Raw genomic sequence first — 27,963 nt, 5'->3', positions numbered from 1 at the left:
CATTTTGCCTCTTTCCCTGTGCTTGTGTCTCCGTATTAGGTAGGTCAGCTACGTCTCCTGCTCTTGGATAGGTGACCTTATGTAAGTGATGGCTTAGGAGGCTTCCAGTGTGCTTCCCTCAGTTCTCAATGTTCCAGGGGTGACCCCTATGTGGGCTACGTGTATCCTTCTGCTGTGGCCTGTTTGCTCTCCCTGTAGGTGCCCAGGAGGCTGAGTTATGCTCCTGGCCAGCTGTTGTAATGCTCAGCTGCTTGTAGTTGTTGTGGGCCCTTCAGTCTCTTTCTCAGGTGTGGGGAGCCCCAGCACAGTTGGCTGCAAGTTCTAATACCACATTTGTGTTGCAGTATTTCTTTTAAGTGAGTAGGCCCCCACCCTGGCAGGTTGTTAGGCTCAGGGCCTTACAATTGCTGTAAGCCTCTAGCCTATTAGGTCTCTTGTCAGCTCTCTGAGGATTGTAGCTGGGTGGGGCTGGCCTCAGGCACAGGAGCACCCAATTGTTTCAGGTTTTGGAAGGTGGAGCAAACCTCCTATGTGGGTCTTTGAGAAGTACAAGTCTTCTGTGGCTGAGAAGCCCTGCCGCCCACAGGTCCACACACACAGTCAACACAGTCCTGCCCCGTGTGAGCGCCCCGACCTCCCCAAGTGGACTCAGTCTCTCCACGGCGGGAGCCCCACACACTCTGCCACCGCCCCACACTCTCCACCCGCTCCTTGTGCACACCCTGCCCCGCTCAAGTCAGCTCAGTTGCCAGGCTGCAGAGAATCCAGTCACCAATCTATGCAGGCCCACACGTTGCCTGAGGGCTTGTTGTTGGGTGGGGCTAGTCTCTAGGGTGGGCTGCCTGCCCTGGCTGAGCTGGATTAAATCGGTGCTCTAGCGGGTGGAGCAGACCCTGGGCTAGCAGGCCTCAGGGAGAACTCCAATGGCGTCTGTGTCAGCACGCTCACACCAGGCCACAACAATGGCCGCCGCCAATGTCCCAGTCCCTGGAGAGGTCTCACCCCTCACCGAGATGCACTCAGGGCCTATTAGGTGAGTCTCTTGTCACCGAAGCACTGTGCACCTTTCTTTCTGGTGATTTTAGGATGCTTTCTGGAACGGGTGAGTTTGTGCGTGGGCCCTTTAAGAGCCAGTTTTAGTTTCTTTGTGAACCGGGTTTTCTGGGGGTGCTACCCAATGCTTTAGTAGCAGGCAAAGTCAGATATTATGCTGCTGGTCTCAATTGTGCTGGGTCCACAAAATGCCCACAGCGGGGGCGCTCCCCGGCTCAGGGCCCCGCTCCTCCAGGGAGGCTGCGTACCTGTGAGCTGCTCCCGGCGGCCGTAAAGCTGGCGGCTTGTGAAGGCAGCGTTTTTCCTCTCCGGAAGGGAGTCTCTGCCTCTTCTACCCCAGTTAGGATTGTCCGTTGTTGCAGGAGTTCCTCTTATCCAGTTTTCAGTTCTGTCTCAGGGGTAATTTTTCCACGAGTAGTTGTAAATTGGTTGTGTCCATGGGAGGAGGTGAGTTCAGAGTCTGCCTACGCCGCCATCTTGACTCCCCTATCTCTTAAAACTTTTTGAGGACCCCCAAAAGCTTTTGCTTATGTGAGTTGTATCTACTGACATTTTCTATATTGAGATTAAGGCTGAAAAAAATTAAATATTTATTAATTTTAAAATAACAATAAAAAACCATTACGTGCTAATACAAATGACATTGTTTTTATGAAAAATAACTATATATTCCAAAACATTTGTGAGCAGAATGGCATTGTTTTACATTTTTGCAAATCTCTTTAATGACTGGCTGGAGAGAAGAGAGCTGGATTCTCATGTCTGCTTCTGCCTTCGGTCTGTTGCTATATAGCACACATACTGTAGCCTTTGTGAAACTCCTCTGCGCACTCAGAAAATGAGAGCGAGAAAACAAATTAACATGTGTGTAAGGAAAAACCCAGTACTTCCTCCTATGTATCTCCTTTACTACCCACACGGAACACTTCACTTCTGACACTTCTGGTCACCAGATGTGTAGGGGTTTTTCCTACACCAAGCAATTCTGTGACACCAGCTGGGTGTCCTACAATTTAACTCAGTTCTGACACTATCCACCTGGAGATAGCGTGAGATCCCACAGGTCTCATCAGTCTCATGAGACTGCCCTCCACCAACTTCAGATGCCAATTACAGGTGGTAGGTCCTCAGGTTACCCACAACTTCTGTCCAATTTGGCTGCAAAGCAGAGGTTCCCATCACCTCCTCCCCCTTGAATTCAATTATTTGCTAGAGTGGCTCACAGAACTCAGGGAAACACTTATATTTAGCAGTTTATTAAAGGATATGATAAAGGATACAGATGAACAGCCAGATGAAGAGATACATGGAGCGAGGTCTGGGAGGGTCCCAAGCCCGGGAGCTTCTGTCCCCGTGGAGTTGGGGTGCATCACCTTCCCAATACATGGATGTGTTCACCCACCTGGAAGCTCCCCAAACTCTGTACTTTTGGAATTTTTATGGAGGCTTCCTCACATAGGCGTGATCAACCATTAACTCGATTTCTAGCCCCTCTCCCTTCTCTAGAGAATGGGAGGTAAGGCTGAAAATTCCAAGCTTCTAATCATGCCTTGGTATTTCTGGTGGCCAGCCCCCATCCAGGAGTCATCCAGGAGCCCATGCGGAGTCACCTTGTTGGAACAAAATATGCCCCTAGTGCTCTTATCACTTAGGAAATTGCAAGGGTTTTAGGAGCTCTGTGCCAGGAACTGGGCACAGAGACCAATATGTATATTTTCTATTATCTCACAACATCTTAGCTTTATTATGAAAATAGCTTTGACTTTGTGGATCTCCCTGAAAGGATGCTGGGGATCCCCAGAGGGACCTCACACCACACTTTGAGAGCCACTGCTTTAAAAGGTTGCAGCGAGGCTGCTGTTGAGCGCTGAAAGAAGCTGGAGGCTGGGGCCGGAGCTGCTGGAGGAATGCAAAACTGAACTGTAAGCTTCAATACAGTCCCTTCTTTCCTCCTCCCACATTCCGGTCTCTCCTACATGCGCCTCATTAGCAGAACCAAACTGGAAGCCAGAAAGCAAGGGTAACAGGGAAGTGTAGTTTCCAGTTCAAAGCCAGCATCATTAAGTAGCATAAAGGAGGGTGGGCAGGGATCCAAGACACAATGGGTAGAGAATCAGCCCATCAAGTAACCCTGGATTGACCTGAGAAACCTCTGGCTCCCCCCATACCTCGTAAACTCATACTTCCCTAAACTCATCTGCTTCCCCACCAGCTCTTGGCTTCTCTTCTGGACCTTGACATTGGCCTTCCTGTGGATGAACCTGCCGTTGTGTAGTGGACCACAGCCCAACTTGGCCCAGGTATTAACCCTAGTGCTATCATCCGTGGTCTAGGTAGGGCTGGGTCGTCTGGTGTCACCTGTAGACTGACTCTCTAGCCAGTGGGCAGGCACAGTGCCACACCCAGGCAATCATGACAGTTCAAAAGTGCAAGTGGGATGGGCCTTACGGGGCTACATGTTTATTGGCATTGTCTCAGGAATGAGGGTGAGGGGAGAAAGGCAAGGGATGTGGACAGAGCCCCTGGGCTTATGGAGATGCAGCTCAGGAAGACTTGGGCGGGCAGGGTGATGGGGTCAATTGGTCAGTGCATGACTAGGCCACAAAATTTGGCAGGATGGTGATAATGCCTTTGGCAAAGATAAATGATCAGATAGAGGATGATTCCAGGAAATATCCTAACTATTTTCCTCCCCTTTGTCCCTTTTACTTCGTATTTCTTGTCCTATTTTGTTGTAGGGACTCTTACAGGGCCCATTCTATAGGTGCAGTAATAGAAACCTGTAGTCACAAAGCCACTTGTGTGAAGTAAGAATGCGGCAGAGCCAGGATGTGAGTCTAGGTCTGGATGGCTCCAGATTCTGGGTAGGCCCATTTCTGGTACATCTTCCAGACTCAGGGATGGTCTGTCACTTCTATCTCCCCACCCTAGGCCAATCTTGGAAAGGTGACACATTGTCTTCAATTTAAGATCCCGCAGCAGGCAAGGGTGACACAAAGGACTCAAGCTGTCAGGCCCCTAGAGCCTGGATTATAACCCCAAAAGGGATCAGACTGGAACTGGAGCACGTAATTCTTGGGAGGGGGCAGAGGCTCCTTGGTGGGATCCATTCTCCATGCTCTCCCTCTGAGGGGGTGCAGATCTGACCAGGTGGTGGAAGGGGCTCCCAGTTGAGAGAAGGTGCAAGAAAGGGCATCTTATAAGCAGCACATGCAAACATCCCAGAGAGGGTAAAGTGTGTCCTGGGGAGGGGACTGTCATCATTGGAGTCTATGCCAGGGTGGGGGAGAGCAGACACCATGTCATTGTCACAGTAGTCACCCCAGGCTTGGCATGTCCTTCAACACCTTCCATGTATCACCATCAGCACCTAGAGAGTGGTTGTGAGCACTAAGGTGAGTGGAATGTGCTTAAAATGTGCCTGCACCAAGTGAAAGGCACGTCAATGTTTGCTGTCATTGTAAGAATCGTCACTTTATGTCCTTGCCTTAACTTGTGACATGAGGACTGCAGTTGGCTCTGCTTCACGGAGGAGGAAGATGATTCTCAGCAACAATATTAATGGCAGGTTGAACCGTGTGAAATTGTCCATATTCCACCACATTTGAGCTATGAAAATGACACATTCATATGGCTTCAGTGGTGTGCTTGTAATGTCTAACTGCTCGTTCCCTGGAGAAGAAAAGCCTGATTGGTGGCCTGTGCCAATTTCTGTGGTGCAAATACTGCCAAAAATTTAAAGTGTAAAATTGGATAAGTATTCATATATGTATACATGGTGAAACCATCACCACAATTAAGGTAATGAGTATATTCATCACTCCCAAAAGTTTTCTCACGCCCCTTTCTAATCTCTTCTTGCCACTACTTACCTTCTGATCCCACCATCCCCATTGGCAACCATTGTCAGGCTTTCTGTAACTATAGATTAGTTTGCATTTTCTAGAATTTTACATAAATGAAATCATACAGTATGTGCTCTTTTGTCTGGTTTCTTTCACTCAGCATAATTATTTAGAGTCATCCATGTCCTTGTGTGTATCAAGAGTTTATTCACTTTTGTTGTTGAGTATATCCATTATACGGATATACACAATTTGTTTATCCATTCACAAATTGATGGACATTTGGGTTGTTTACAGTTTTTGCCAATTACAAATAAAGCTACTATGAACATTTGTGTACAGGTATTTATTTGGGCATATGCTTGCATTTCTCTTGGGTAAATATCTAGGAGTAAAAAGGTTGGGTCATATGGTAGGTACACGGTTAACTTTTTAAGAAATTGCCAAGCTGTATTGCAAAGTGGTGGTCCATTTTATAAGTTCCACTAGCAATGTATGAGAGTTCCAGTTGCTTCACATTTTTCCTGGGATTTGGTATGGTTAGTCTTTAGATTTAGCCATGGAGCCATATATTGAAGTAGTACCTCTTTGTGGTTTAAACTTATATTTCCCTAATGATTAACAATGTTGAGTACTTTTTCATTTGCTTATTTGTCATCCATATTTTTTTTGGTAAGATTTCTGTTAAAATCTTTGCTCATTTTAAAAATCAGGTTGTTTTGTTATGATTAATAATGAGTTTTGAGTGTTCTTTTTATAATCTGGACAGAAGTCCTTTATCAGATATGTGATTTGAAAATATTCTTTTCCAGTCTATGGCTTGTCTTTTATTCTCTTAACAATAGCCTTCAAAAAGCAGAGGTTTTTAATTTTCAGGAAGCCTAATTTATCATTTTTTTCTTTTATGGACTATGCTTTTGTTATTTTATCTAAGAAATATTTGCCTAACCCAAGGTCAGAAGGATTTTCTTCTTTGTTTTTTTCTAGAAGTTTTAGGTTTTACATTTTTTTAGATCTATGATTCATTTTGAATTAATTTTATGTCTAGTAAAAGCTGTGAATTGAAGTTCATTTTTTGCATATAGATATCGAATTATTACAGCACCATTTATTGTAAAGTCCATTTTTTCTTCAGTGAATTGTCTTTGAACACTTGTCAGAAATCCTAAGGAGATCTATTTCTGGACTCCCTTCTGTTCTATTGATCTTTTTGTCTTTCTTGAAACCCACATTACACTGTCTTTATATCTGTAGTTTTAACAATAGGTCTTGAAATTGTGTATTGTTAGACCTTCAACTTTGTTCTTTTTCGTAGTTGTTTTGGCCATTCTAGGTCCTTTGCATTTCCATAAGAATTTTAGAATCAACTAGTCAATTGCTACCAAAAAGCCTGTTGGGATTTTGATTGGAATTGCAATGAATCTAGATCAATTTGAGAATCAATGACATCTCAAAAATATTGAGTTTTCAAACTTAGGAACAGGATTCCTCCATTTATATAGTAATTTTTAATTTCTCTCAGCAAAATTTTGTGATTTTTGGTATATAGGTTTTACATATCTTTTGTCAGGTTTATCCCTATGTATTTCATATTTTGGTGCTATATAAATAATATTCTTAAGCTTTCAGTGTCTGATTGTTCTTTGCTAGTATTTAGAATACAGTCGATTTTTGTGTATTGATCTTATATCCTGTAAGTGTGCTAAACTCACTCTAGTAGTTTTTTGTAGAGTTCTTTGGATTTTCTACAGAGACAATCATATTGTCTGTAAATAGACTGTTTTAATTCTTTTCCCATCTGGATGCCCTTTATCTCCTGTTGCCTTATGGCACTGGCTAGAGCATCTAGTGTGATATTAAATAGAAGTACTGACGCTCTTCGACATCAGTCTTAGCAACATCTTTTCAAACACCACATCTGACCGGGCAAGAGAAACAATAGAAAAAATAAACAAATGGGACTACATCAAACTAAAAAGCTTCTGCACAGCAAAGGAAACCATCAACAAAACGAAAAGACAACCTAACAATTGGGAGAAGATATTTGCAAACCATACATCTGATAAGGGCTTAATCTCCAAAATATATAAAGAACTCATGCATCTCAACAACAAAAAAACTACCAACCCAATTAAAAAATGGGCAAAAGACCTGAACAGACATTTCTCCAAAGAAGATATACAGATGGCCAACAGACACATGAAAAGATGTTCAAAATCACTAACTATCAGGGAAATGCAAATCAAAACTACAATGAGATATCACCTCACGCCCGTCAGAATGGCTATAATTAACAAGACAGGAAACAACATGTGTTGGAGAGGTTGTGGAGAGAAGGGAACTCTCATACACTGCTGGTGGGAGTGCAAACTGGTGCAGCCACTATGGAAAACAGTATGGAGATTCCTCAAAAAATCAACGATAGAACTACCATATGATCCAGCTATTCCACTGTTGGGTATTTATCCAAAGAACTTGAAAACACCAATTTGCAAAGGTACATGCACCCCTGTGTTCATTGCAGCCTTATTCACGATAGCCAAGACTTGGAAGCAACCTAAGTGCCCATCAAGGGACGAATGGATAAGAAAGCTGTGGTATATATACACAATGGAATACTACTCAGCCATAAGAAACGATGAAATCCAGCCATTTGTGACAACATGGATGGACATTGAGGGCATGATGCAAAGTGAAAATAAGTCAGAGGGAGAAGGTCAAATACCGTATGATTTCCTTCATTAAGTAGTAGATAATAGCAACAATAAACAAACACATAGGGACAGAGATTGGATTGGTGGTTACCAGAGGGGAAGGGGGGAGGGAGGAGGGTGAAAGGGATAATTGGGTACATGTGTGTGGTGATGGGTTGTAATTAGTATTTTGGTGGTGAACATGATGTAATCTATGCAGAAATAGAAGTACAATGATGTACACCTGAAATTTTTACAATGTTATAAACCAATGTTACTGCAATAAACAAAAAATTAAAAAAAAAAATAAATAGAAGTACTGAGAGTGGGAATCATTGTCTTGTCCTTGATCTTCAGAGGAAAGCATTCAGTCTTTCACCATTAAATGTGTTAGCTGAGGGTTTTTTTTTTTTTGTAGATGCCCCTTATCAGGGTGAGAAAGTTTGCTACTATTTTCAGTTTGCTGAGTTTGTATTAGGAATATATAAGATCTTATATTCTTTTTCTGTATCTATTGAGATAACCATATGGTTTTTGGTTTTTTAGTGTATTAATATGGTGAATTACACTGATTGATTTTCAAATGCTAAACCAATCTTGCATTCCTGGGATAAACCCTACCTATACATATGTATTACTCTTTTTATATATTGTTGGATTCAATTTACTAAAATTTTATTTAGAATTTTTTCCTCAATGTTCCTGAGGATTATTTGTCTGTGGGTTGCTTTTCTTATAATATATTTATTTGCTTTTATTATAGGTATAATGCTGGCCTCCCACCCTACAGACTTGAACATCAGGAGGTGGTAATCATTCTCCAGCTGCTTTTAAGATTTTTCTCCTTTTCCCTGGCTTTGAGCAATTTTATTATGATATGCTTTCATGAGGTTTGCTTCACATTTCTTGTGCTAAGTGTTCATTGAGTTTCTTGGATCTATAAGATTGTAATTTTCATGATTTTTTGAAAAACTTTGGCCATTATTTATTCAAAGATTCTTTTGCTTTTCCTCTATTTCAGGGTCTCCAAATACACATATATTGGGCCACTCGAATTTGTCTTATAGCTCACTGATGCTCTGTTTATTTTAAAATAATTATTTTTTCTCCCTGTTTTCTATTTTGGATAGTTTCTATTGCTATGTCTTCAAATTCACTAATCTTTTCTTCTGCAATATCTAATCTGCTATTAATTCTCTCTAGTTTATTGGTTCATCTCAGATATTGAAGTTTCATCTCTAAAAGTGAAATTCGGTTATTTTTAAAATATATTTTCATGTCTCTACTTAAGTTTTGAACATATTGACAGTTATAATTATATTAATGTCTTTTTCTGTTGATTCTGTGGAAACAAATTCAGACAAAACAAATGAGAAAAGCAAAGGCCGTTTATTCTTTATCTGCTCTGTCAAGGGAGTCAGCTACCATCACATATGTTTTCGCAGAGACTCAAAGGCAGGCAGAGGAGTGGCAAAGCTTTACAGTGGGAAAAAGGGAAGGTTTCAGGTGTGCCCTGACTGGGTGCTCTTGGCCTGGGGGAGCTGCAGGCAGGCTAACTAGAAGCGGGGCATCCTGGGTGATTGGTTGGGGGGGCATGTTTGGCTTTCTCTGGTTGGCCCTAAGTTGGAAATGGGGACAAAAGTTAGGGAAGCTGACGGTTATTAATCAAGCCTTGGTTATTTTGGCTATGTGTTACAGAAGTAATTGTTTAGCTTCCTGGATTGCCACTAGAGATAGCAATCTGGCTTCCTGCAAGTCTGACTTATAACAGGCTGGCTTCCTAGGTTGCTTATTGTAGATAATGGGGTTGGTTTCCTGGGCGGGTTGCTGCAGGCTGTGGGTCGGAGTTCTGTTTTTATATATGGCCTGGTCATTGTCGATTTGTATATTCAGTCTCTCAATTCTAATGTCTCTGTCAGTTCTGGAGTCGTTTCAATTGACCGGTTTTTCTCCTCATGATGTGCTGTCTTTTCCTTATTTTTTTTTATTAGATGACAAACATGGTGAATTTTACTTTGTTAGCTGATGGGTTTTTTATTTCTGTAAATATTGCTAAGTGGTAAGATGAGAATGGTCTAGGGATAATTATTCACCACTACTGAGCCAAGACTCTTCCGATTATCTACCCAATGTCCCATGAGTTATGATGTTTCCCAATCTGGCTGGTGGGAACAGGCATTGTGCCTGGTTTTGGTGATTGGCAGCTCCTATTTCATCTAATTCTTTTGGGCAGCTTTTTCTCCAGTCTTGAGTAGTTTCCTTGCATGCATGCATTCATCAGTACTCCGTCAAATACTCATAGGGGACCCTCAGATCTCTGGAGTTCTGTCTCTGTGAAATTCTCTCCTCTCTGGCATCTGTCCTGCAAATTCTACCCACGTTGGTTCCCCACCCACTGCCCCCGGACTGTCACTCTTGTCTCCTCAACTCAAGGAATATGCCTGGCTCCATCTTGGTTCTCCCTCCCTGCACTGCAGCCTGGAAACTCTCAAAGCAATAAGTTGGGGCAACAGGAGGGCTCACCTAGTTTGCTTCTTGTCTTCACAGTGTCTTAAAAGTTATTGTTTCATATATTTTGTCCATGTTTTTGGTTGTTTCAGGTAGGAGAGTATATCCAATCTCTATTAATCCCCAATACACTTGGGGCCAGAAGCATTTTATAATTTAGATTTTTATTTGTATTTTAGAAAGCTAAGATGATGCATACGCCATTTGTTATGTATATAATTCCTCTGGCAGCACTCAATAATTAAACTCATTAATACCTCTTCGGCAAAATGAGTGGACAATCACACTAAGTACATAAATAAAAACAAACATTATAAACAGCCTCACATAAATTCAGGTCAGGTTTTGCCACCAAATGAGTTATCAAAGGGAAAAAATGTGTTTTCAGGTCTTGGGGACTTTGGAATTGTGGAAAAGGACTCATCGACTTGTTAATAATAGCTAATCCTTGCAGCAAGCAGACTCTCAGCCAGGCACTATTCTCAGGGCTTATATAGATGATAATGAGTTAATTCCACACACAACTCTATGACATAGTTGCTCTTCTTATCTCTATTTTGCATATGAGGAAACTGTTGCATAGTGTTTTTCATTAATAATAATAATAACAACAATAATATAGCTAACACTGGTAGAGTCCACCATGTGCCACGCACCGTTGTAAGTGTGCTGCATTTCTTGACCTCATTTACCCCTGACACCAATCCCATAAGGTAGATTCAGTTGTTATCCCTGTTTTACAGCTGAAGAAACTGAGACACAAAGAGGTTTAGTAAATTGCCCAAGGTACTCTCCTCCTTACGCTCAGTCCGTCCCCATCCCCTCTACCTCAGACCGGTAGTGGCATGTGACCCAGGCTTGTAATCAGAGCATTCCATTCCCCAGGCTCATGGTGGGTGCAGGAATGGGCACGTGACCCAAGCTGGTCAAATGAGAGCTAGTCTTTGGATTTTGTTGAAACTATTGGGGTAACAGGTTTGCTTGGGACTGCTGGTGGCCACTTTGCTATTATACACAGACAGCCATCTGGAGAGTGAAGTCATGAAGAGAAATTAATACAAATGCCTGACAGGTTTTGAGTCCTTAGATTCAGCCGCACCTAAATGCCAGCATGATTCTGTTACCTTTGTGATATTCAGTCACATGAATCAATAAATCCCCTTGTGGGAGTAAGCCAGTTTCAGCTGATCTCTGACTCTTGTAGCTGAAATGATACTTCAAATAATGGGGATGGAATATTAGCCAAGAGGGTAAGAGGTTTTGAGTGGGGGGCAGAGGGAGGGGCCTAACCTCCAGGGACCTGGAGTTAGAAGCCCAAGAAAAGAACAACCTGGATCAGCATGGAGAGTGGACCAATCAGACAGAGTCTCTGGAGCAGCCCGGGTGGTGGTAGGTGAGTTCCTCAACCCAGGAGATGAAGGGAACTGGGGGAGTAGAAACTCATACCTGAGGAAATGACCCAAGAGGGCAATAAGACTGTGCCTAAACCATTTATGACCTCTGTAAACCATTCCTGTCCCCCAAGTCCCTCCCTGTCCCCAGTGTCTCCATTATCTGTTGCTGCATAACAAATTGTCCCAAACTTAGTATTTTTAAACTTGTCATGATTCTGTGGGTTGGCTGGGCAGTTCTGCTGGTCTCAACTGGGCTCACTTGGGCAGCTGCATTTGGCTTGAAGGTCACCTAGGCTGGGAGGTCCAAGATGGCCTCACTCGCATGTCTGGCAATTGGTGCTGGCGTTGGCCTCCCTCCGTTGTCTTCCAGGTGCTGCTCATCTTCCAATAGGCTGGTCTAAAGTGGTTCACAGCACGATTTCTTGAGGTTCCAAGTGGGTAAAGGCCGAAGCTGCATAGCCTCTTTCCATATGAGGAACCTAGTCCACAGAGTTTTCCATTAACAGCAACAACAACAGCTAACGTTTATAGAGCCTATCAGGTGCCAGGCACTGTTGTAAGTACCTCGCATGACCACATGATGTCATTGTCACCACATTTTCTTGGTCAGACAAGTCATGAGGCTAACCCAGATTCAAAGGGATGGAGAAATGGAGTCCATATCTTTATAGAAGGAGCAGTGATGTCATATTACAAAGGGGCACAGACCGAGGGAGGTGCGATTTATTGGAGGCCATTATTAGAAGGATCAACCACAGCGCTGAACTCTTTTACTGAACTCCTATCCTCCATAACCCTTCCCTGTCATACGTAAACTCCTCGTTGTCCCTCTGAAAACCCTGCCAGATCCTTATAATTCCCTCAGTGTCTCCCCATAACTTTTCTCTGTCCCCATAAACACCTTCCTGTACTCTGATAATCCCCTCCGTGTCCTGCTTCTTCCCTGGTTACACCTTCCTTGTTGGAGAGTGAGGTCAGCAAAATGGCAGACCAGGAAGCTCTAAGCTTTCATTCCCCAGAAGAAACATTGGAAAAACAAGCAGAAGCTGTTTGAACCAACTTTGTAGGAGCTCTGTAAAACAGTCAAAGGTTTACAACAACCAAGCAAATGCCCAATCAAGAAAAAGCCAGATTCTAAATGCTAGGAAAATTTTGTGGCATTTTTATTTGCCTTTGCCACCTCCCCTCCCTGGGGCAACTGTCTTGGTCTTGAATTGGCAGCAACCTGCTTCCTGTCTCCCTCATCCCCCACCTCTCAAGGCAGAGGGAGCAGAGCAAACCTTACTTTGAAATTATTGTGTATGTTCTAAATGTCTGTTCTAACCTGTCTAAGAGAATATCTGAAGGACTTACGCAAGATGTTCATCTCTGTTTCACATAACTTGGATTGCAGGCAGGAAAGGTGGTGAGCATTCTTATAAAAGCTACAAGGCACCTACAAACCCACAGATGCCTGGGTTGAGAGATCGTGGGTGGAGACATAAAACAGGCCTAGAGAAGAAGCTGGAGTGAGACTCTTTGAGAAATTAGGATATTCAAAAGCAGCCCAATATACAGGGGAATTTAAAAAGCCACATGCATGCCTAGGTGAGATGCATGCTTACTAAAGTCCTGACAAGACCTTAAGCCTTCACCTTGGGCTGACCCCTGGGCTCAGAGCAAGCCTGTGTAAGTATTGAAGGAGTGCCCCAGCACAGGCCCAACCTACAAAGACTGGGAGAGGCAGCTGTGCTCTCTTTTTTGGGTGTTTTGTCTATTTATTTCAGCTCCTGGCATTTAAGGAAGTCTCTATTGAAGCTGAACATGAGCTAAAGGAACAGAGATTTCAGTGATCATACACAGGAATAGTCTTTGCAAAAATAGTTTGGAAAAGTCTCAAAGCAACAGACTACCACAGCCTTTAACAATAAAAAACAAACAAACAAACCAGTGAACCCTGAGGAGAGAGGATAATCTGATTTCCAAATAGTCAAACGTCCAATTTTCGGGCCGGCCCTGCGGTCTGGTGGTTGGGTTTGGCGTGCTCTGCTTTGGTGGCCTGGGTTGGGTTCCCAGGCGTGGACCTACACCACTTGTCAGTGGCCATGCTGTGGCAGTGACCCACATACCAAATAGAGGAAGATTGGCACAGATGTTAGCTCAGGGTGAATCTTCCTTAAGGGGGGGTAAAAAAAGTCCAATTTTCAACAACAAGAAAAACACACGACATACAAAGAAACAGGAAGTGCCCCTCCCTGTGCACTATAACCTTCTCTATCTCCCCTAGAAACTCCGCTCTGTCTCCCATAACCTACTTCCTTTCCCTTGTAAACCCCTGTCACTCATAACCCCCTCCCTGTCCTCTCTAATACCAACCTTGACTGTATGGCCACTTCTCTGAATTCCATAATATCCTCCCTGTCCTATAACTCTCGTCCTGTCTCATAATAATCTCCTCCATACCTGGCATAATCTCTTCCTTATCTTCCATAAGCCCCTGTCACATAAATCTTTCACTGTAACCCCATACCCTATACTCTTTTCTACATAAACTCCCTACACCCCACAAAATTTCTCCACTTCCCATAACCCCTCCCTATCCCCAAATCTACTCACTATACCATAACCCCTCTTTCCCCCATAGCACTCTCCATGACCCATAATCTCTTCTCCTGTCCTTGATCTCTGTTATTCTTCACTTTAACCATTTTTATCCTTACCCCTTCTGTTTTAGACTCTAGTCACACTATTAGCAAACTTGAAATCAAAGGGACTGTACTAAATATAATGCTGAGTATCTACAAAAATTAAAAAAAAGTGATACTTAATGTTTAAATACTAAGAACTTTCCATCTGTGATCAGGAATGAGACAAAGATGTCCTTATCACTTCTAGTCAGCATTGTACTGGAGATCTTTTCCAGTGCAATAAGGCAAGAAAAAGAAAGAAAATTTATAAGGATTGGAGAAGAAGAAATAAAACTATCATTATTTGTACATAAAAAATTATGTATGTAGAAAATCTAAAATATCGTAGAAAAACTAGTAGAACTAATAAGTGAATTCAGCAAGGTCATAGGCACAAAGTCAATGTATTTCTGTATACATGTCATAAAAAATTAGAAAACGAGGATTGTGACATCAGCATCATGGCAGAGTGAGCGTTCCTCCTTAGACTCTTGCCCCCTAAGATACAACAAAAAGGACATTCAAATACCAACAGAGGACATTCACGCAACACAAAAGATGTCTGAGAGACCCATGTAGCCTTACATCTGAAGCTGGAGGTGCTGGTACCCCTAGAGGAAGTGGAAGGAGGTAAGGAGAACTCCTTTCCTTCCCCAATGACAGTGACCCTGGGACAAGGACCGAGTGGCTCTCTGAGAGAGAGAAGGGAGGGATGGTCCTCATGAGAAAACCATTGCTTTCCAAGTTCTCTCACAGCCTGTGGGGAAGTCCCATACGGAGGGGACTGAACTATTGTGGGGTTGTCTTCATCAAGCTAGCACCCCAGGAGAGCAGATATTGAGGGAAGAATGAGACACCTCTGGGATTGGGCAGGTGAAAGAAAGAGACACCTCTGGGATTGGGCAGGTGAAAGAAAGACCCCTCGCCTCCAGAACCAGGCAGCTCTCAGAGAGAGAAGGGGGAGGGGCAGCCCTCCGCAGGAAAACTATTGCTCTCCAAGTTTTCCCACAGCTTGTGGGAAATTCCCAAACAGAGGAGACTGAACTGTTGTGGGGGTGCCTTCATCAAGCTAGCACCTGAGGAGATCAGATAGTGAGGGAAGAACAAGAAGCCCCCAGGATCGGGTTAGCGAAAGAAAGACCCCTCCCCCAACCTGGAGCACCAGCTCAACCAGTCAGCCAGAGCACCTGTGGATCATGGTGGGCTCAGAGTACACAGCTCTTGACCCCCACCCAGTGGTGGCAGGTGGAAGCTGCAACCAGATATCTTTAAAATGAGGAAAAATAAGCCCACACCCTCAAGCACTACGCAAAAATATATTAAATCTCCAGACCATAAGGAAAATGACAAGCACCCAGAAATCAATCCTGAAGGCGCAGAAATTTATAACCTAAATGACAGAGAATTCAAAATAGCTATCATAAAAAAGCTCAATGAACTACAAGAAAACACAGACAAGTCAATGAAATCAGGAACTTTTCCACAAAAGAGATTGAAACTATAAAGAAAAACCAATCAGAAATGTTGAAGATGAAAAACACAGTGGAGGAGATAAAGAAAAATCTGGAATATTTAAAGAACAGAGCTGACAATATGGAGGAAAGGATGAACAATATTAAGGATAGGAATGCAGAAATGCTTCAGATGGAGGAGGAGAGAGAACTAAGACTAAAAATAAATGAAGAAATTCTCCAAGAAATATTTGACTCAATTAGGAAATGCAACATAAGGATTATAGGTATCCCAGAGGGAGAAGAGAGGGAAAAAGGAGCAAAGAGTTTGTTCAAAGAAATAATAGCTGAGAACTTCCCAAACCTGGGGAAGGAGCTGGAAATACAAGTGAATGAAATCAATAGATCTCCTAAATATATCAACATGAAAAGACTCTCTCCAAGGCATACAGTAGTAAAGCTGGCAAAAGTCAATGATAAAGAAAAAATATTAAGGGCAGCAAGACAATAATAATAATAATAATAATAATAATAATAATAATAATAATAATAACGTGCAAAGGAATTCCTATCAGGGTCTCAGCCAATTTCTCAGCAGAAACTTTACAGGCTAGGAGAGAGTGGAATGATATATTCAAAATTCTGAAAGACAAAAACTTTCAGCCAAGAATACTCTATCCAGTGAAAATATCCTTCAGATATGATGGAGAAATAATAACTATCCCAGGTAAACAAAAGGCAAGGGAGTTCATTGCCACAAGACCCCCACTACAAGAAATGCTCAAGAAGGCCCTCATGCCTAAAAAAACAAAACAAAACAAAAGAGAAAGGAGATACAAAGCTTTGAGCAAGGAGAAAAATAGGTAGAAAAAATCAGAAAAATTGCAGCTATCAGAATAGGTTAGCAAATGCTTAATTATAACACCAAAGATTAAAGGAAGGAAAACACCAAAAATAAATATAACCTCATCACTTTAAACACAAACTCACAACACAAGATGGAATAAGTTGTGACAATAATAACTTAGAAGGGGAAGAGGAAAGGGATGGAATCGACTCAGTCTGAGGAAATAAGAGGCCATCAGAAAATGGACTATCTCAACTATGAGTTTTTTTATACAAACCTCATGGTAACCACTAAACAAATAATCAGGACAGAGACACATACAATGAATAAAATGGGGCTGCCCCAGTGGCATAGCAATTAAGTTCACACACTACGGTGGCCCAAGGTTCGTGGGTTCAGATCCTGGGCATGGAATGACGCACTGCTTGTCAAGCCATGCTGTGGTGGCATCCCATATAAAGTAGAGGAAGATGGGCATGCATGTTAGCCCAGAGCCAATCTTCTTCAGCAGAAAAAGAGGAGGATTGGCAACAGATGTTAGCTCAGAGCTAATCTTCCTCACACACACACAAAAATAAGTAAAGAGAAAACTGAGAAAACCATCTTACAGAACTACCAAACTGAACTGGTAGTCCAAAACACATGGGACGAGAAACAAAAGAAATGCAAAAGAACCAGAAAATCAGTGATAAAATAGCAATATTAAGCCCTCATATATCAATAATCACTCTAAATGTAAATGAATTGAATTCTACAATCAAAAGATGCAGAGTGGCGGGATGGATCAGAAAACAAGATCCAACAATATGCTGCCTCCAGGAAACACATCTCAGCTCTAAAGACAAACACAGGCTCAGAGTGAAAAGATGGAAGACAATACTCCAAGCTAATGGCAAATAAAAGAAAGCAGGTGTTGCCATACTTATATCAGACAAAGTAGACTTCAAGATAAAAAAGGTAATGAGAGACAAAGAGGGGCAAGGTATAATGATAAAAGGGACACTCCACCAAGAAGACATATCATTTAAAAATATATATGCACCCAACACAGGAGCACCAAAGTACATAAAGCAACTATTAGCAAACCTAAAAGGACATATTAACAACAACACAATAATAGTAGGGGATCTTAACACCCCACTTACATCAATGGATAGAACATCCAGACAGAAGGTCAATGAGGAAATAGTGGACTTAAATGATAAACTAGATGAGATGGACTTAATAGATATATAGAGAGCACTCTACCCAAACACAGCAGATTACACATTCTTCTCAAGCGCGCATGGAACATGCTCAAGGATAGACCATATGTTGGGAAACAAGGCAAGCCTCTATAAATTTAAGAAGATTGAAATCATAACAAGCATCTTCTCTGACCATAATGCTATGAAACTAGAAATCAACTACAAGAAAAAAAAATGGGAAAGTGACAAAGATGTGGAGACTAAACAACATGCTACTGAACAACCATTAGATCATTGAAGAAATTAAAGGAGAAATCAAAAAATATCTGGAGACAAATGAAAATGAAAATGCACCATACCAACTCATATTGGATGCAGCAAAAGCGGTCCTGAGAGGGAAACTTATAGCAATACAGGCCACCTTAACAAACAAGAAAATCCCAAATAAGCAACCTTAAACTACACCTAACAGAATTAGAAAAAGAAGAACAAACAAAGCCCAAAGTCTGGAGAAGGAGGGAAATAATAAAAATTAGAGCATAAATAAATGAAATGGAAACCAAAAAAACAGTAGAAAGGATCAATGAAACAAAGAGATGGTTCTTTGAGAAGATAAACAAAATTGACAAATCCTTAGTCAGACTTACTAAGAAAACAAGTAAATAAAATTAGAAATGAAAGAGGACAAATTACAACAGATACCACAGAAATACAAAGGATTATAAGAAAATACTATGAAACCTATATGCCAACAAATTGGACAATCTAGAAGAAATGGATAAATTCTTAGACTCATACAACCTCCCAAAACTGAATCAAGAAGAAATAGAGAATCTGAATAGATGAATCACAAGTAAAGAGATTGAAACGGTAATCAAAAACCTCCCAAAAAATAAAAGTCAAGAACCAGATGGCTTCTCTGGAGAATTTTACCAAACATTCAAAGAAGATTTAATAGCTATCCTTCTCAAACTATTCCAAAAAACAGAGGAAGATGGAACACTTCCTAACACATTCTATGAGGCCAACATCACCCTGATACCAAAGCCAGACAAAGACAATACAAAGAAGGAAAATTACAGGTCAATATTGCTGATGAACATAGATGCAAAAATCCTCAACAAAATATTGGCAAACCAAATACAGCAATACATAAAAAAGATCATACACCATGATGAAGTGGGATTCATACCAGGGTCACAGGGATGGTTCAACATCTGTGAATCAATCAATGTGATACACCACATTAACAGAATGAGGAATAAAAACCACATAATCATCTCAATAGATGCAGAGAAAACATTTGACAAGATTCAACATCCATTTATGATAAAAACTCTCAACAGAATTGGTGTAGAATGAAAGTACCTCAACATAATAAAGGCCATATATGACAAACCCACAGCCAACATCATACTCAACTGGGAAAAACTGAAAGCCATTCCTCTGAGAAGAGGAACAAGACAAGGGTGCCCACTCTTGCCACTCTTATTCAACATAGTACTGGAGGTTTTGACCAGAGCAATTAGGCAAGAAAAAGGAATAAAAGGAATCCAAATAGGCAATGAAGAAGTGAAACTCTTGCTGTTTGCAGACGACATGATTTTATATATAGAAAACCCTAAAGAATCCATCAGAAAACTATTAGATGTGATCAACAGCTACAGCAAAGTTGCATGGTACAAAATCAACTTACAAAAATCAGCTGTATTTCTATATTCTAATAATAAACTAACAGAAAGAGAACTCAAGAAGACAATCCCATTTACAATTGCAACAAAAAGAATAAAATTTCTAGGAAAAAATTTAACCAAGGAGGTGAAAGACCTGTGCAATGAAAACTATAAGATGTTATTGAAAGAAATCAATGATGACATAAAGAAATGGAAAGATATCCCATGCACATGGATTGGAAGAATAAACATAGTTAAAATGTCCATATAACCTAAAGCAATCTACAGATTCAATGCAATCACAATCAGAATCCCAATCACATTCTTCATGGAAATAGAACAAAGAATACTAAAATTCATATGGGGCAACAAAAGACCCCGAACAGCCAAAGCAATCCTGAGAAAAAAGAACAAAGCTGGAGGCATCACAATCTCTGACTTCAAAATATATTACAAAGCTATAATAATTAAAACAGCATGGTACTGGTACAAAAACAGACATACAGATCAATGGAACAAGATTGAAAGCCCAGAAATAAAACCACACATCTGTGGACAGCTAATCTTCAACAAAGGAGCTAAGAACATACAATGGAGAAAGGAAAGCCTTTTCAATAAATGGTGTTGGGAAAAGTGGACAGCCACATGCAAAAGAATGAAAGTAGACCATTTTCTTTCACCATACACAAAAATTAACTCAAAATGGATCAAAGACTTGAAGGTAAGACCTGAAACTATAAAACTCCTGGAAGAAAACATAGGCAGTACACTCTTTGACATCGGTCTTAGAAGGATCTTTTCAAATACCATGTCTACTCAGACAAGGGAAACAAAAGAAAAAAGAAACAAGCGGGACTTCATCAGACTAAAGAGCTTCTGCAAGGCAAATGAAACCAGGATCAAAATGAAAAGACAACCCACCAGCTGGGAGAAGATATTTGCAAATCATGTATCTGACAAGGGGTTAATCTCCATAATATATAAAGAACTCACACAATTGAACAACAAATAAAGACAACCCAATCAAAAAATGGACAGAGGATATGAACAGACATTTTTCCAAAGAAGGTATACAGATGGCCAATAGGCACATGAAAAGATATTCAATATCACTAATCAGGGAAAGAAAGTCAAAACTACACTAAGGTATCACCTTACACCTGTTAGAATGGCTATAATCACCAAGACAAAAAATAGCAAATGTTGGAGAGGTTGTGGAGAAATGGGAACCCTAATTCACTGCTGTTGGGAATGCAAACTGGCACAGCCTCTATGGAAAACAGTATGGAGATTTCTCAAAAAATTAAAAATAGAAATACCTTATGATCCAGATATCCCACTATTGGGTATTTATGCAAAGATCCTGAACTCAACAATCCAAAGAGGTTTATGCACCCCTATGTTCATTGCAGCATTATTCACTATAGCCAAGAAGTGGAAGCAACCCAAGTGTCCCTCGACTGATGATTAGATAAAGAAGATGTGGTATGTATATATACAATGGAATACTACTCAGCAATAAAAAGACAAAATCGTCCCATTTGCAACAACATGGATGGACCTGGAGGGTATTATGTTAAGTGAAATAAGCCAGACAGAGAAAGACAAACACTGTATGACATCTCTCATATGTGGAATATAAACTAACACACTGACAGAGAGAACAGTTTGGTGGTTACCAGGGGGAACGGTTGGGGGGTGGGCACAAGGGGTGAAGGGACACATTTGTATGGTGACTGACAAAGAATAATGTACAACTAAAATTTCACAATGTTATAAACTATTGTGATATCAATACAAAAAATTAGAAAATGAAATTTACAAAACAATACCACTTACAATGATGTCAAAATAGAAGCAAATACCTAGGAATAAATCTAATTAACAGTATGAAGACCTTTACACATAAAACTATAAAACATTAGTGAAATATATTAAAGAAGACCTAAATACAAGGAAGGATTATACCATGTTTGTGAATTGGAGATAATATTGTAAAGATGTCAACTCTCTCCCAATTGATCTAATAGAACCATTTTTTTTGGTGGAAATTGTTAAGCTAATTCTAAAATGTATATGGAAATTCAAAGGTCTAATCTGGAGGAAAAAACAAAAAAACAAAGTTGGAAGACTTACAGTAACAAATGGCAAGACTTACTAGAATTCTATAGTAATTAAGACACTGCAGTATTGATATAAGGATAGACATGTTGGTTAATGGAACAGAGTCTAGAAATAGATCCATATATATATGGTCATTTAATTTATGGCAGTGGTGACACTGCAGTTTAGTAGGTAAAGGATGTTATTTTCAATAAATGGCACAGGGTAAATTGCATATCCATATGGTAATAATTTAATTTGGACCCAACTTCACACCATATACAGAAATAAATTCCAGAAGGATGACAGATCAAAATGTGAACTGTAAAACAGTTGACCTTCCAGAATATAACATAGAAGACAATTTTCATGGTTTTAAACAAAGCAAAGATTTCCTAAATAGGACACAAAACTAACCATAAGGAAAAGATTGATAAATTGGACTACATTAAAATTAGTAACTTCTGTTCTTCTCAAATTGCTATTAAGAGAGTAAAAAAGGAAAGTCACAGCATAGGAAAGTATGTATATAAATATAAAATATATATAAAAATGACAAATGACCTATCTAGAAAATATGTAGAATTCCTATACCCTAAAAACAAAAAGATACTCAACAATAAGACAAATAACCCAATTTTTGAAATGAGCAAAGGACTTCAATAGACACATCTCCAAAGAAGATATAAAAATGGCCAATAAGTACATGAAAAGATGTTCAACATCATTAGTCATTGAGGAAATGCAAATCAGAACCACAATGAGATATCACTTCACTCCCACTAGGATGACTATAATGATAATTTTTAAAAAAGGAAAATAGCAAGTGTTGGTGAGGATGTGGAGAGAGTAGAACTCATATACATTGCTGGTGGGAATGTAAAATGGTGCAGATGCTTGTTTTTTTTTTCAAGAACTATGTAATTTATTTCTCGTTTATGCTCCCCTCTAACCAAGGCCCAATGAAACACAGGCACATCACTACAGTTCAGCTATGGTCCCAAACTTGCATTCTCCATTCAACAAATATGACTCCTGCAGTTATTCAGCACTATTTCTTTTAGAAGACAATTTAGTAACCATTTCTTGCTACTAAAACATTGTAATTTATGTCCCTTGAGGGACCTGCCTCTTACCACAGGTGCATTGTTTTAACAAGTGCAATATTCAGCTGGTACATGTCACTCTAGCCAAACTCCTTATCATCAGTGTCCATTGTGATTCCTCTATGCCCACTTCTGATTGGTTGATGTTCTGGAGATATGTTGTTAAATATTTTGATTATGGTTTCTTTATCGTAGTATTCCTTCAAAACACACACAGATCCTGGGGCAATATCTTCTACAGTTTGTTCCATCTTATCATATCTCTACTGATGTTTCAGAGGCCTTGCTAGATTGGCACCCTGGACCACTTCTCATTTGGTCTTTCTCTTCACCCAGGCTGGTAGTGTTTGATCTCTTCTCTAAGTAGAGCATGCCAGGGCTCTTTCAATTAATGGCTTAAAAGTAAGGACTGGCTATACTGGTTCAGGATATTTTCTTGAATGTAGACCTAGAGTTAATTTCTAGCAGTGGTATTCCTTGGGGATTCTGAAACCAACACCATGACAGACAAGAGAAGACAGTCTAGAGACAGGTTTCTATGTCCAAGTGGAACAAGATAAAAATGAATGAATAAAAATAAGAACACAAAGCTAGTGCATGGGAAAGTGTGATGCAGAAGGATGGAAGGAGTAATCCCCGTCCTGAGAGCCAAGCAGCTGCAACTTACAAGTATCTGGCTCCTGCGGCATTCCTTGAAGTTTAAAATTAGTTGTGGTTGATGGCAAATAAATGCTTGGCAGGTGGTAAGAACTTAAAAAGTCTCTGTCTTCTTAAGTAGATATGGGACGAACTAGGAGTGTGTATATTCTACTTTATCTCTTTGATCTCAAGGAATAAATTCTGATAGGATATTATAATTATTTAGCTTATATTTATTTTCTATTCTTCTTAACAGCCCTGTGAAGCAGGCTCTGTGGCTGGTGTTATCCATCCTTGCACAGATGAAGAGACAATTGTTTAGAGATAGAAAGTACTTTACTCAAGATCACCAGGCTAACTCAGTGGTGGAGGAAGGTTCCTGGCTTTGAGCCCAGGGTTCCTTTTACACCCTATGGCCCAAGTCTGGCTTCTTGTAATTAATCTGCTTTCAGATTTATTTTTTATATCTTCACTCCTATATCTGCCGACCTAGAATGAAAATCCACTGCATTCAACTTCTGGGATGCTTTACCTTTGAAGGTCTTCCAGTTGGCTCCATAAGAAGCATACACGTCATTGTTGTGGCCAGGCTGCTGCTACTGCTCTGTAAAATGTTGCACGCTGGGTTCTGGGTTCTAAATAACTGAAACCAACTCTAATGTAAGTGGAAGAAGAAGGTATCGGAGGGATACAAAGAGTTGGGAAGGATAAAGAACTAGACTCAGGAAATAGCCAGGAAACGCTGAAGTCCACCATGTCAAGATCCAAACCAAAGTCATGCGCCAGGCACTGTGTGGTTAGGATACTCTGCTGACAGCACTGCCATGGAAACTTTCCTGCCTCTGCCAGTGTTCTCTATTCTCCATCATTAGCACCATGAATAATCTCCAAGGCCCTCTAAATTCTTGCAGCTCTTCTTCAAGGTTCTAGGTCCCAGGTGGAAGGAACCCTTTGTCTGATTCTAAGGCATGTATTCTTTCTCTACAGATGCTTGTTTTTAAATGTAGGTTTTACTGTTATTCAGGTATGGTGAGACCAACAGATCAGGAGATGACTGCCATTGAAAAGATGGTCACTCACAGTCCCCAAGAGGAGGGAGCACACCATCTCATGCAGGGCCCAACAGGGAAGCACCAGGGTCAGCCAGGAGACAGGGGGAGTGAGGGGAAAACCGGGAAAAGGGCCTTTATTGTGGTTTTGGCAGGAAAGGAAGGCAAGGCCAGGAAAGCAGGCTTAAGATTGACTAGTTCGAATAATGTCAGTGGGCTCTGGGGTAGAAGGACGGTCTCTCGTCTGGTGCCTGGCCCTGGGGTGACTAGGGTGGGGGTAGTGGCCTGAGTGTGAGAGCCCTGTGAGAGCCTGATGAAGGAGGTGGTTTGCAGTGGGCTCTGGATTGGTTGGTTTGCATGTGAAAGGTGAGCCCGAAGGGGAGTTGTTTGCTCTCTCTAGGAATTAGCCAGCTCTGGGAGAGGCAGTCTCTCCTGGGTCAGCAAGGCCCCGAGATGTCAAAGCATCAAAATAAAAAGACATGCTTAAGACACTGCTGTGGAGAACAGTTTGGCAGGTCCTTAAAAAGTTAAATATAGAGTCACTATACGAACCAGAAATTCCAGTCCTAGGTATATACCAAGGAGAAATGAAAACAAAGGTTCATAGCAGTATTATTCATGATAGTCAAAAAGTGAAAACAACCCAAATGTCTATGAACAGATGAATGGATAAACAAAATGTGGTATTATCCATACAATGGAATATTATTCAGCCATAAAAAGGAATGAAATCCTGCTACATGCTATAATATGAATGAACCTTTAAAAATATTATCTAAATGAAAAGAGCCAGACACAAAAGGCTACTTATTGCATGATTCCATTTATATGAAATGTCCAGAAAAGGCAAATCCATGGAGACAGAAAGTAGATTAGTGGTTGCGAGGGGTTGAGGGGAGGGGTTATGGGGAGTGACTACTAATGGATATGGTTTTTTTGGGGGGTATGATGAAAGTGTTCTGGAATTAGAGAGTGGTGATGGTTGCACAACCTTGTGAATATATTAGAAACCACTGAATTGTTCACTTTAAAATGGTAAATTTTATGGCTTATTAATTATATCTCAAAATGAACAAATAAATAACCCAAAAAGATAGATAACATAATTACAAAATGGGCAAAAGACTCCAACAGCCAATATACCAAAGAGAATATAGAAACTTCTGGTTGCGCTAAGATGGAGAAGCCCCTTTCTTCCCAGATCCTCCCTGTTACGACTAAACATCTCTGGACATAACACCACAAATAAGGATAGGGAGACTGTGGCAGGTGTGAGCGAGGAGGAGCACAGCCTAGGCACCTCAGACAGGGTGGAGTCTCCGGTCTACTTCTCCCCACATATCTTGCCCAGGGTCCCTCCAACCCAGAACTGCCAACAGGCACAGACAGTAAAAGCTCCAAAGAAAAGCTGCTGCCCTGGTGACAGGACCGGGAAAGGGCAGCCTAGCACCAGAACGTCTTTTTGGCACTACCCCCTCCTCTAGACAAACACCAAAAGAAGGGCCACACAGCCACCCCCACCCCACTCCTCCATGGCTTCACTGGTGCTGAGCGGGGAGCTCATCTTCCATGTCACCTGGCAGGAGCAGAAGACAGCGCTCTGATTCCCAGCAGGGGCAGCATAAGGGGGACTGAGTGGGGAGATGCTGTTACTTCCCCCACCAGCAGAACTAGGCAACGCCCTGATTCTCCTACCAGGGCAGTGTCGGCAGGGCTGAGCGGGGAGCTGATCCTCCATCCCTGCCCAGTGGAAGCAAGAGGTGCTCCAACCAGAATAGTGTCCAGCGGTCCAGCAGCATGTGGTGCTGCCGCCTCCACCCACAACAATGAAGCTTGATGAGGCAATGAGGGCTGGGCCAGCACCACGAGGCTTCACACGCCTCCTCCCTCCTCTGTCAGCAGATCCAGTGAGGAGGTGAGCCTTCAAAGGTACAGACTTCTGGTTGTAAGGTGAATAAGTTCTGGGGCTCTAATGTACAGCCACCATGCTGTACATTATATATTATATTTATATTATGTTATATATTATAATCTACTGTACATATCTATTATATACTTGAAAATTGCTAAAAGAGTAGATCTTAAAGTTCTCAAAAAAGAAATAGTAATTATGTGATGCGATGGAGGTGTTAGCTAATGCTATGGTGGTAATCATTTTGCAATATATAAGTGTATCAAATCAACACGTTGTACACCTTGGACTTACATGATGTTATATGTCAATTAAATCTCAATAAAGCTGGGGAAAAATGGGCAAAAATCTTGGACAGACACTTCACCAAAGAGGATATAAGGAAGGCAAATGAACACATGAAACAATATTCAACATCATTTGCTATTAGGGAAATGCAAATTAAAACCACTATGAGATACCACACACTTACTTTAGTAAGTGTGGCTAAATAAAATGGCTAAAATAAAAAAGCACTGACAATCTCAAGTGTTAGTTGGCATGCAGAGTAACTGCAACTCTCACACATTGCTGGATGGAATACAAAATGGTACAGCCACTCTGGAAAAGTTTGACTGTTTATGAAGTTAAATATACGTTTACCATATGACCACCAGTCCCACTCCCGGGTACTTACCCTAGAGAAATGAAAACTTAAGTTCACACAAAAACCTGTACATGAATATTTATGGCAGTTCTATACAGTGACTGGATAAACAAACTTGTATGTTCATACAGTGAAATACTACCTAGTAATGAAAAGGAACAAGCTCTTCATACATACATCAACATGGATGAATCTCAAAGGCATTCTGCCAAGTGAAAAAAGCCAGTCTCAAAAGGTCACATACTGTATGATTCCATTGATACGGCCGTCTCACAAAGACAAAACTATAGTGATAGATCAGTGTTGGCCAGGGGTGGGGTGGGGAGTATGACTATAAAGGGATAGCACAGGGGAGATATTTTGGGGTGATGAAACTGTTCTGTATCCTGATTATGATGGTGGTTACGCAAATCTATCTACACATGCATAAAAATCATTGAACTGTACACTAATAAAAGTCCATTTTCCTGCATGTTAATTTTGAAATGCAATAGAAAACCACAATGTCATTACACGCTCACTAGAATGGCTAAAATTAAAAAGACTGACAAAGTCAAGTTTTGGCTATGATGTGGAGCAACTCTAAATATCATCACTGCTGGCGAAAGTGTAAATTGGAATAATCACTTTGCAAAATTGAAAGTGTCTATTAATGTTGAACATATGTATACCACATGATTCAGTAATTCCCTTGTTACATTACCAAATAGCAATGCTTATTACGAAGCTACAGCAGCAAGACAGTGTTGCACTGGTGTGTGGCTAGAGAAGCTGACCAACAGAACAGAATAGAGTCCAGTAACTAACATACACATATATGTATGTATGTAATAGAATGTATGTATAGGTGCAGCAAAACCCATGTACGAGAAGGTTCATAACAGAATCCTCCATAGTAGTTCCAAGTGGAAACAACACAAATATCCATCAAGATTGTAAAGAATAAATAGATTGGGATATAGTTATATAAGGGAATACTACACAGCAAGGAGGAGGAACAAGCTTTAAAAAAATACATTCTTTACGATTCCTTTTATAAGAATTCTGAAAGAGCCAAATCGAGCCTATGGTGATATAAATGCAAGTATCTTTGGGGAGATAGTGATTGGATGAGAGCAGGACTTCTAAGATGCTGGAAATTTCTATTTCTGTGAGTGGTGGTTTCAAGAGTGCATTACTAGTGAAAAGTCC

At 40.8% G+C, this 27,963-nt stretch overlaps 1 protein-coding gene across 1 annotated transcript in view; it reads left to right on the top strand.

Annotated features, from left to right (window-relative positions):
* Positions 1 to 914: 914 nt before the first annotated feature.
* The window catches only part of LOC147912910 (uncharacterized), an 86,378-nt gene continuing 59,329 nt past the window's right edge, over positions 915 to 27,963 (top strand). Inside the window, exons 1-2 of the mRNA XM_087422245.1 lie at positions 915 to 1,033; positions 3,266 to 3,353. Of these exons, the coding sequence (XP_087278371.1) occupies positions 924 to 1,033; positions 3,266 to 3,353 (198 nt within the window). The 5' untranslated portion in view covers positions 915 to 923. The remainder of the gene's footprint in view (positions 1,034 to 3,265; positions 3,354 to 27,963) is intronic.

Source organism: Ceratotherium simum, chromosome 33 (genome assembly GCF_057802395.1).
Source record: "Ceratotherium simum simum isolate JZ-2026a chromosome 33, ASM5780239v1, whole genome shotgun sequence".
Taxonomy (NCBI): Eukaryota; Metazoa; Chordata; class Mammalia; order Perissodactyla; family Rhinocerotidae; genus Ceratotherium; species Ceratotherium simum.
The sequence above is the reverse complement of the archived record's forward strand: the minus strand, read 5'-3'. Positions and strand labels throughout refer to the sequence as shown.